The sequence below is a fragment of the Prionailurus bengalensis genome, chromosome D4 (genome assembly GCF_016509475.1).
Source record: "Prionailurus bengalensis isolate Pbe53 chromosome D4, Fcat_Pben_1.1_paternal_pri, whole genome shotgun sequence".
NCBI lineage: Eukaryota > Metazoa > Chordata > Mammalia > Carnivora > Felidae > Prionailurus > Prionailurus bengalensis.
This window is the reverse complement of record NC_057359.1, coordinates 57,715,097-57,725,102: the sequence shown is the minus strand read 5'-3', so window position 1 is coordinate 57,725,102 and position 10,006 is coordinate 57,715,097. Positions and strand designations below refer to the sequence as shown.

Here is a 10,006-nt window from a genome sequence, read left to right as displayed (position 1 = left end):
CCCAAACTTTGTCTCCGTGTTCATTTGAGGAGAACACAACCTGCAACAGTTCCCTTCACTCAGTCTCTGGGTCCTCTTTGCAGCCGGTTTCCTTCCACGTGCATCTACGAAGACCCTGTTTGGGGGCTTTCAGGTCCAGAGTGACCAAGACAAGCTTCCCAGGAGCTCCCGTTCCTGGGCAGTCAGTGCCTCTCCCTTCCCCGTGCTCCCCTGCTCCATCCCTCTCCACCAGCCTCTCCCCCTGGCCCCTTCCCCCTCTGCACCTCTACAGCCCCAAGCCTCTCTCTGAGAGCCCTTCCTGCGGCAGCCACAAGGCCAAGATGGCCTGTCTAGTTACCCGTAGAGGCCAGACCCCTGTCAGGGTCAGTTTTTCCCTCCTCAATAAGCAGGTCCTAGGAGAGGCATCCATTCAAGGCAGGATGGAGATGTATGAGCCAGGAGAGCCAGAAGTTTGCGTCCTTCAAACCATATTCTAAACCTGGCACAGCCTTCATTTCCTGCTACAGAGAAAACAGATTTTCTTTTAATGAAAACTGAGCATGTCTTTATTTGTGATGAAAACAAGAGCTTTGTTACATGCTCTCAATGTAACACAACATTTTAACGTATTTGGAATTATCTTGAAGCTCATGATTTTTCTATCATTCCTAAGTGATGGAAGTCACTTACATTCTCTGAGAGTAGAAGTGACCTATAAGAATATAGTAAGAAAGTCTCAAAGTATGTTTCAAAGTCTTCTTTCTGGCGTTGCTGTTAAGAAAACATCTTGTTCTTGCTGTGACTTTCTTTTTCCTCTTGATTCTTGACCTTGATTCTTTTCTGTTGATTCTTGAGACCTCTATGAAGGGGTATACATTTTCAATCATAAAATAAATCCTGTGTTCCCAGGAAGCAGCCCTTTGGTTTCAGGATCTCAGGGCTGATTCAGGCAACTGGCAGGAGACAATTCTCGGCATCAGGTTCTTTGCAATGTGCACTTGCAAGTAACAAAACGACTCAATCAGAAGGGAGATAAAAACATAAAAATGTCTACTTGAGCTCGCTGTTTCCTCTGGTGGCAAGAGAACCAGTGTCACAGGCATCCCGGGGTAACCTGAGTGAACCAGCACTCTGTTTACAATAAATTCCAGTGACATCTCAGTCCCCCATGTAAATCAGAAGAGCTGGCTCACCGTGCAATCTGACACTGCCCAGCAGTCACTCTTCAGGCCTCTCCTAAGCCCCATCCTGTGGGAAGGGTCCGGCTGAGCTCTCAGGGGTCCAAGCTGAATTCCGTCTGGTCCCAACGCTGCGGATCTCCCAGGCTGGAGGGCACAGCAAAGTGAGATGGGATGGGACGGGGAGCTTGCAGAATAGAGGCAGGGAAGGACAGGAATGCAGCATTGGAAGAGTAGGACACCGGGGAAGGCTCGCTGGGTGACGAGTGAATCTGACCCACCAGCAGAACAAATCCTGGGGACTGTCAGGCCTCACATGAAGGTCCAGAAGTCCCGGGCACCCACCACTGGTTGGGCATGGTGACCTGGCCCCGTGAAGAAAGAAGCCTCCTGGCAAAACGTGGCTACTGTAAAGCTGTGGCCGGGGCCCCCCTGAGGATCCTGGGTCCTTGAGTCACAGCTGAAGCAGCACAGGATGCAGGTGATGGCTACGGTGACCACAAACAGCACGGCCACCACTCCGATCACTGCTGTTTCCATGGCCCCACGTGGCAGATGACCGGCTGAGCCCTAGCTCCCCATTCAAAACAGGGTGCCCTCGGTGGTGGCAGGCACTCTGCTCTTCCAGCCGCTCTCCTTGTGGTCTCCTAAGCGGATGCTGGTCTGAGGCCCTGGGTCACGGCCCTTCTGGGCCATGGGGCACCCCGCATGGTGCTACTCAGACCTCGGTGGGTCTCTGTTATTGTTTTCTAAGCCTCTGGTCTGGATTCCAAGAACTGTGGTCAACTCCGCTGGCGACTTCTGGAAGAAGAGCTGTCCTGAAAGATGTGAGCACAAGACTTCCTGGACTTGGAGGGGCTGGAAAGAAGGAACAGAAGACTTTGCTCAGAGGAAACATTGCCAACCCTGCCCCCTGGTGACGCCTACAGATTTCAAGAGTTTGTCTTCTCAGACAAAAGAAAAGATACTCCGCCTCCTGCGGACCCCGGATGAGCCTGGGCTCCGCCCCTGGAGAAACCTTGGGCCAGTCCTTGAATCAGCCTATCCGATGCCTCCTGAGCTCCTGGACCTGAGCAGGGGCAGGAACGCAGGTGGGGAGAAAGGCTCTGTGCCAGGTCGGGGCGGAGGCACTGCCAGGTCACCACAAGGGCCATGGGGCCTTTGGCAGGGGGCTGTGGTCCCTTTCACTTGGCATCCTTTTCTGCATGGGGTGGGAGAGCACTATCTAGATAGGGCAGGATCCAAACCCCTTCAGTGATTCACTATGGGGCTCCTTCACCCTGTGGTTCCTGTTCCAGGAGAAGCCGTCTTCTGCATGGCCTCCCCGCTCCCCAACCCTCCTTGCTGCCTGCTCACACTCGGATGCTGTGAAAACTTACCCAGGGCTTCTCCAAGCGACAGAGCCGGCAGTGGTGCCATGGTCTCCTGACCTGGGGGCCACCCCAGGGGCCAGGCCACGGCACACTCATCCCTGGGCGCTGCAGCCTTGGTCCTGCTTGGGACAAGGCTCCGAGATGTCTGAGCAGCTCTGAGAACTTCCTGGATTCCTTCCTCCAATTGTGAGTGTGGGCCCAGGACCTGCACAGCTGCCTGCCCCCTCCGTGACTGCACTTACCCCACCCCCCCCCCCCCACACACCCACACCATTGCAGCCCCGCGAGGCAGACTCTCCACTTAGCCCATCCCGGTGAGGGGCCAGCCGGGCCAGGCCACCCAGGAAGTCTGCCAGAAGGGCTGCCTCCTGACTGCCACCCGGTCCCCGGTCCCGGCTCTTCCACGGCTAACCGCCTGAGACGACCCCACTTCCAGAAAGGAGGCTGGATTGCCGGTCTCACTTGACCCAAACTCTAAGAAACAGAGCAGTGAGGAACAATGCTTCCAGGTACCAGGCACAGGGTTTCTTGAGAGTTCTCCAAGGCCCCAGTGAATGTTTTTTTAGTACCAGTTTTAGGAAGTTGCTAAGTGCAGGATGAGAGAGCAACTATTTGGACTAAATGAGGCCTGTCATGTTCTCACTCTTCCCTTTTCCAAGATGAGCTCCGGGCTCTTCCTTTGCATGAACAGCATTGGGCAAGCCGGGCCCATGGCAAACCTGGACACCTCGGATTATTTGTGTTAAGTAGGGCAGCCAGAGCAGAAAGGAAACATGATGCACCAGTCTGGGGCACATGGTTTCAGACTGAATCACCAAAATCAACTCGCCAGTTCAGGAGACAGAGGGCACCAGAGGAATACAGTTTCAAACTGAATTATTTGTTTCTTTGAATTCTCGTTTGCCTGGTCGTTGTGGACGCATGTAGTTGGAGGCCACCCGTTGTAGATGTGTGTCTTTCAGCATTTTAAAACTGGAACAAAGGACAATTGCTCAGCCCTCTTGTCTTCTGCCTTGGATGGGTTTCCTTATCTGTTTCTGAGATTGGGGCCCCTTCTCTGATTCGCCAGTAAACTAGGCCTTCTGATCCATTCTGACAACAGACATTCAATAGTTGAACACAGGCTGTGTGGCACAATGAGAGGGCCCCAGGGATATTGTGAGGACAGGTCCAGTCTGCTACGAAGGCTCCTCAGGGTTGCATATGATGTCACACCCGCAGTCTGCAACATGGAATGACCAACATGGCATCTCAAGCCCAGGGCACAAGGAGCCATCCTTGATGAAGATGGACAGGGTGCAGATACTTTCACCACAATGCCCACTCAGCGCAGGGTCCTTGCCTTCAACTATCCCCCAACAGCCCTGTCCCGTGATTTAAGCAGCAGCGGCATTCTCAGGTGAGTTGGAAAGATCAAGACAGCCATACATGTTTACTACTGCTCAGAGACGTTTGTGCTAGGGGCTTTTTTCTGGGTATCTTCTCCTCTTCTTGTGACTATTGTAATCCTGTGATATACAGCCCCTGACCATGGACCCCAGACGCCATGGGACTTCCCAAGATAACTACCATTTAGATACATATGTGTCGCCCACAGCCACCATCATCAACTGATCAGAAAAAGACACATCCCTTACTTTCCCTTACATTAGAAGGGCAAAGATGATGGCAGACATCCTAAAGCAGAGAGAATAGAGCTCTCCCAGAGACTCCAGGCCACATTTAGGAAAGGCAGGCCATCCGAGACTGACACAGGGCTACATAAAGAGATGAGGGAGGGAGAGGGGACGTCCAAGCCAGCAGGCCCACCCACGTCCATCTGTTAAATGTTTCCCACTTTTCAGGCCCCCAACACTGGGGATGGAGGGGGAGCACAAGCCTCCTCAGCAAGGGCCCCAGGAGCTCAGAGGCCTAATCCACTCAGGGTCCTGCCATACTTGGTGTCCCTCAAGCCCCAAACTTCTGGCAGCGGTTATTCCGATCATATTTACTTTTCCAGAGAGCATGACGTTCTGAGAATTTTTCCTGAGCATCTGTTGTGTGGGCTGGTTCTGCACTGGGGGCAGGGAGCCCTCAAAGTTTCTTAGATGCATGAGGGCAGGGGCCCTTGAATCCTGCCATAAATCTCTGGGGGAAGAGACAGATGTATTCAGTGTTCCACCAGAAATATAAAAATAAATATGAATAACAAATTGGAAACCCATAGGAGGGAGCAACAAATTCTTCTTGGGCAAAGACACAGAGAGGGGAAAGTACGAGGTGTTTTCTGGGGCCAACGACCAGAGCAGTGTGGATAGGACAAAAGGAGCAAGGGACAGGGACCAGATCAGGGGCCTTTAATAACCAACCAGGAGGCAGGGACTTCACCCCTAGGGCTATAAGGAGTTTCCACAGATCCTGCAGGCCACGGTGCAGAGATGCTTCAAAAAGGGGCAGGGCTGGACATGGGCAGGAGTCCAGATGGGGGGGGGGGGGGAGGACAAGCTAGGACAGACTCGGGAATGCTGGAGGGGAGGCAGATTTGAAGGACGCTGCAGAGATAAAATCAGCAGTACGTGGTGACCCGTGACCTACTTTCCCAGCCCAGAAACCTAGCACGGCTGTCAGTGTGGATTTGCCTCCCTCTCCCCCTTACACCTCCAACCCTCACAGAGAATCCACCAGGAACTAGAAAAGAAACAGGATGTTCTGTTCCAATGAGTCACCAGGCCCCTGACTTTCTGGCCCGTTCTCGAGCCCCTCCCCACCACCTCTCCTGGCCCCTAAGGCTCTCCTCTCTCTGCTTCCCACCCAAGCCCAGGCTGAAGGCCTCAGGACAAGATTTCCTTCCTCCCTGTGGAATTGTGCCAGCTATTCATGGGGTATTTAGAACATGCCTCCAGGCTTTGGCAAGAAGAGGTCTCTGCTATCGATCCATTTTACGGAAGAGGAAACTGAGATCCTGGGGAGACAAGCACTCTCCCAAGGCCACCCAGCACCACCTCCTCCAGTTTAAAGAACCTCCCAGCCCCTCTGCTATACACAGGCACCAGTGGGTCTGGGAGCTGGAGGCTCAAGGCTTGGATAAGAAACCCTGATCAAGTTATCAAGGAAACACTGAATTCAACACAGCTCACAGACTGGGGCTTCTGCAGGTCCCAGGGTTCAGTCTGCCCCGGAGATGCACTGGAAAGAGCACTGGAGAAAGAGCCCTTGGTGACCAGCCTGGGTGGCCTCACCCCTCTTCTCTGAGCCCCTGGACTGTCCCACAGAAGCCCAAAGCCCCCCTGGTACACAGAGAGCCCTCTCTAGGCAGGGCTGCGTGCAAACCCCACGTCCTCCCTCAGAGCTTAGGCCCCAAGCTTTTCTCTCCTACTGCCCTTGGAGCACCACAGGGCCTGCCCAGTTTCCCCCAGGGCACGGCCAGCCCTCAAGCAGCAGGCATAAGCTGCCAGTGCCAGGCACTCACTTCTCATCAGAGAAGGATGTTCCCAGGGCATTGCAGACACATGCCTGGCGGCTCGATCCTTCTCTCCCACTCGAGCTGTACGATCAAGAGCCTCTTCACAAAAGCTTCCTCGTAGTTTTTATTTTCTTGTATTAAGGCACCAGTGAATTGACCTTGCAGCCTCATACTGTCTTCTCCAAACACAAGGCATTGCTGTCCCCTCCCAGCTACGCCCCTGGCCAGGGCCTGAGTAAATCAGAGGACAGCACTTCAGAGAGCACGGTACATCTTCTGTGCATCCACATGCACTGGTATCCCCTGGGAGTTACAGTCACAGGCAGGGTCCATCCCCAAAGGACCATCTCTGCTCTCACCTTGTTACCTTCCAGTGTGCGCAGGGCCACCCCTGTGCTCCTCGCTTCTCTCCTTATAGTACCCTGGGGGGGGGGGGGGGGGGGGGGGGGGGATGGGTAGTATGCAAAAGAAGCCAAGCAGGACCCAGGGCACAGTGCTCAGTGTTTACCACAGAGAGGCGCCCTTCTGCACAGGAGCATGGGGGTCCACGGGAGGGCAGGCAGTGGCTGCCATTCACAGGCGTCAGTGGTGGCCTCGGTGGGCATGGAGGTGGGCTTGGTGGTGGGCTTGGTGGTAGAGGTGTCGGTGGAGGCGATGGTGGTGGAGGCCCACGTGGTGCGTGTGAGACACGTGGCCAGGATGACGGAAACAGTGAGCGTGTCCCGGGTGGCCCCGGCCCGGGAGGAGCCAAGGCTGGGCCCACCGGACTCGGTTTCTCCTCGCGGCCGGGCGGTTCCTCTCCACGTCATGGTCCCGCTGTCCGTGGTACAGGCAGGTGGCCAGCAGCAGCACCAACAGCAGAAGAGTCACGGCAATGCCTGTGATCAAGCCCGCGAGGGTCGTGCTTCCCAGGAGGCCTAGCATCTGGAAGCTGGACAGTCCTTCCTCTCGGCAGCTCCCTGCTGCTGCCTCCCCTTCGGCGGCCTCTGCTCAGCCCTCACACTCACTGGACTTTGTTGCCTCAGCTCCTGCGGGCTGGAGAGCAGCCAGGGAATGTGGGTGCAGCCTCTTTGGGCTGGAGCTGCCCGCCAAGTAAGAGGCCAGGCGACTGTTAACTCTGGGGAGGTCCATGGGGAGGCTGGGTGGGGACAGAGGAACTGTCAGGAGGGGCTGTGGAAGGAAGAACCCTGAGGCTGAAGACAAGAGGTCCCGGCTCCCCCATCCCTGTCACCTGGCCAAACGACCAAACCGGCCCCTTCCCCTCCCTGGCCTCCGCTCCCTCCTCTTTTAGACAGGACAGCATAGCAAGTAAGAACATAGGTTCTGGAACAACACAACGCACTAGTTCTATGACTATACACAAGTTACTTGACCTCTTTGTGCCTCCGTTTCCTCATCTGTAAAATGGCTAGTAAGAGTAACTTTCTGGGGCACCTGAGCGGCTCGGTCGGTTGAGGCTCTTGACTTTGGCCCAGGTCATGATCCCAGGGTCATGGGATTGAGCCCCGAGTCAGGCTCTGTGCTGAGTGTGGAGTCTGCTTGAGATTCTCTCTCCCTCTGCCCCTCTCTCCTGCTTATGTTCTCTCGCACTCTCTCTCTCTCTCTCTCAAATTAAAAAAGAAAAAAAAGAAAAAAAGAGTACCTTCCCCCATACATATGGTTTTCTAAGGATTTGAGCAGTTAAGATTATAAAGCACTTAAACCAGTCCCTGACACATGTTTGCCATCAATATTGCAGTGGAGTTTGGGCTGGGGAGACCTCAGGATTTGAGCGCCTCTGGCTGTCTGTCCTGCTGCCGGAGTCCTCCAGGACAGGGGCGGGCCCTGTGCAATGAATTGTCCTGTACGTCCAGAGCTCAGTGAGGCACTGCAGGCAGATTCATCATTGAGAGAGCCAGACGCCGTCTCTAGGTCCTCGGTGCCCAGTCTGGGAGTTACCCGTGCTGCAGGAGGCAGGGAGGGGGCTACTGAGCTCAGAGAGGCCAGGCGCCATCCCAGCCTCCTGGTTCCCCATTCAACAGTCTTGACTGGCCATAAATGGCAGGCTTCTGGCTCCATCCCATACCTTCTGAGCAGCAGAAGTGACATACCATTCCTTACTGGTGGAGAATTTACAGAGCAGGCCGGACCTGAACAGCCGCAGACTCCCCTACCCCTCCTGGTCCCAAATCCCCTCTGTTCATCCTAAACAAGTACTGTCCATTTGGCTCACGTGCCTCAGGGCTGGGCACCCGCTATCTCCCTGGGGAGCCCTTTCTGCTGTGGGTTTGTCAAGCTGTCCTCAAAGCTCCTTTTCACATGCGGCTCTCTGTCTCACTATGAGACCACAGATGTCCAGGGACCCTCCACAGTGAGCGCCCCCACAGTTTCTATCCTTCCCTGCTGTGTGCTCATCTCTCTACCACCTGGAGGAGTGTTTTCAGCAGCCAGCCTCTGTGTGACCTTACGCAAGCCCGTCCCCTGACCCAGCCTGGTTCCTCCTCTGGAAAAGTTCCAAGGCAAAAGGTGACCTCCGGGGACTTTTCCTCTCAGACCTCAATGAGATGAGCTCTCTCAGGGAGGCCTCAAACCCTTAGTGAAAACCCTCTCTGGATGAAAACGTCAAACATTCCCTTCAACCAAATTGGGCTCAGGGGGCAGCAGGTCTAATGAGTCCTGGGGCTTTTGCCCTCAGAGTGAAAGCCAATTCAACTTTTAATGATGCTGGAGTGAGAGCTCCTTCCTATGGCTTCCAGGGCCCTGGGGGCCCAGCTGCCTTCCCTCGGGGCCTATTAAGGAAGGAAGTCTGCTGGAAGGAGGAGGAGGAAGACAACAGAACTTTCTCCTTCTCGAAGGAGATTCCCACTCCACACCAGCCACGGATGGGGCAGGACCCTGCAAACTGCAGACATGCAGAGCTTCAGTCAGCACAAAGCACTCTTGGAATCACCCAGACCCAGCCCTCACTGAGAGAGAAATTGAGGCCAGAGAAGGGAAGGGACTTGCTTAAGTTTTCCCAGCTTTGTGGGCTATTCTGTACAGCAGGTAATCAAGACAGCACTATTCCTAGAGTGAGGGGGGCATCCAGAGTGAGAGTCTGAGATCAGCTGGTGATCTTCTACAGAGATAACCGGGAAAGGGCTGTACAGATGTGAATGAATCTGAACTCCCCACCCCTCTATCTCTGTCTCTCTTTCTCTCTCTCCCTCCCTCCCTCCCTCACTCTCACACACACACACACACACACACACACACACACACGTGACATTTGTTTTCTTAAGTGCAGGGTCACTTCCCATCTGGACAGAAGATAGGATCCCAGAGTGGGTGTTTGATTAGAAGCTTTGAGCACTCGGGGGAAGGTATAGAGACCACAGTCCTCTGGGACTGCAGAAATGACTGAGACCTTCTTGGAGTCCCAACTGAACACAAGGGTTTGCAGGGCTGATGACTTTAGAGGAACGTGTGACTGTGTCAGAAAAGCTCTTGTGTAGCACTGTGGTTGTATTTCTCTCATGGGGTTTGGTCTTCTGCACCCCGCACAAGCTACCTTCCTAGCTGAGGGACTGGAGTTTCAGACTATGCAGCTGAAAGATCAGCCTTTTGGAGTTCCTATCATTTAGCTCCATGCCCATTCTTTCCAGAGTGCACAGATTTATGCATTCACTCACATATCTGTGCACCCTTGTAAATTGCTCTGGAGGTAAACTCATGCACCGAGAATTGTGTGTGTACACATACTCAGGCACATATTCATGCACATATGCATGAGTGCATACAAGTTCCATACAAGCTCACAAACTCCTGCGTGTACTAGATGCAAGTGGTTCTTGGCTGTCCCAAGAGAGCAACCATTGTTTTCAGCGCTTGGTAGCACCACCTAGTGGTGAAACTGTAAAAAATCAGTTTTGTATTCTGATCTTTGTTTATAGATCATAATTTGAATCCATTTACTTAACTCCTCTCTGTTCCAGATTCTGGTCTGGAAATTTTAAGGAATTTCCACAAGATATAGTACAAATGAAACCATATTGATGGAGGCACTGACTAAGGAA

At 53.8% G+C, this 10,006-nt stretch overlaps 2 protein-coding genes across 3 annotated transcripts in view; both read right to left on the bottom strand.

Moving 5' to 3' along the window:
• Positions 1-527: 527 nt before the first annotated feature.
• Positions 528-10,006, bottom strand: part of SPAAR (small regulatory polypeptide of amino acid response) — a 36,214-nt gene continuing 26,735 nt past the window's right edge. Inside the window, exons 1-2 of one of the 2 annotated variants that reach the window (XR_006294878.1) lie at positions 2,537-5,972; positions 528-2,015 (exon numbers count right to left, since the gene is read on the bottom strand). Coding sequence is in view for 1 of the 2 variants with exons in the window: in XM_043565079.1 (XP_043421014.1) it covers positions 1,470-1,697 (228 nt within the window). In the remaining variant the exon portion in view is untranslated. Of the gene's footprint in view, positions 2,016-2,536; positions 5,973-10,006 lie in introns of those variants that run through there. The other variant, XM_043565079.1, reaches the window with a different exon arrangement.
• Positions 6,079-7,068, bottom strand: HRCT1 (histidine rich carboxyl terminus 1). Its single transcript, XM_043565078.1, has one exon. The coding sequence runs from the start codon at positions 6,894-6,896 to the stop codon at positions 6,555-6,557; it is 342 nt and encodes a 113-aa protein (XP_043421013.1). The 5' UTR covers positions 6,897-7,068; the 3' UTR covers positions 6,079-6,554.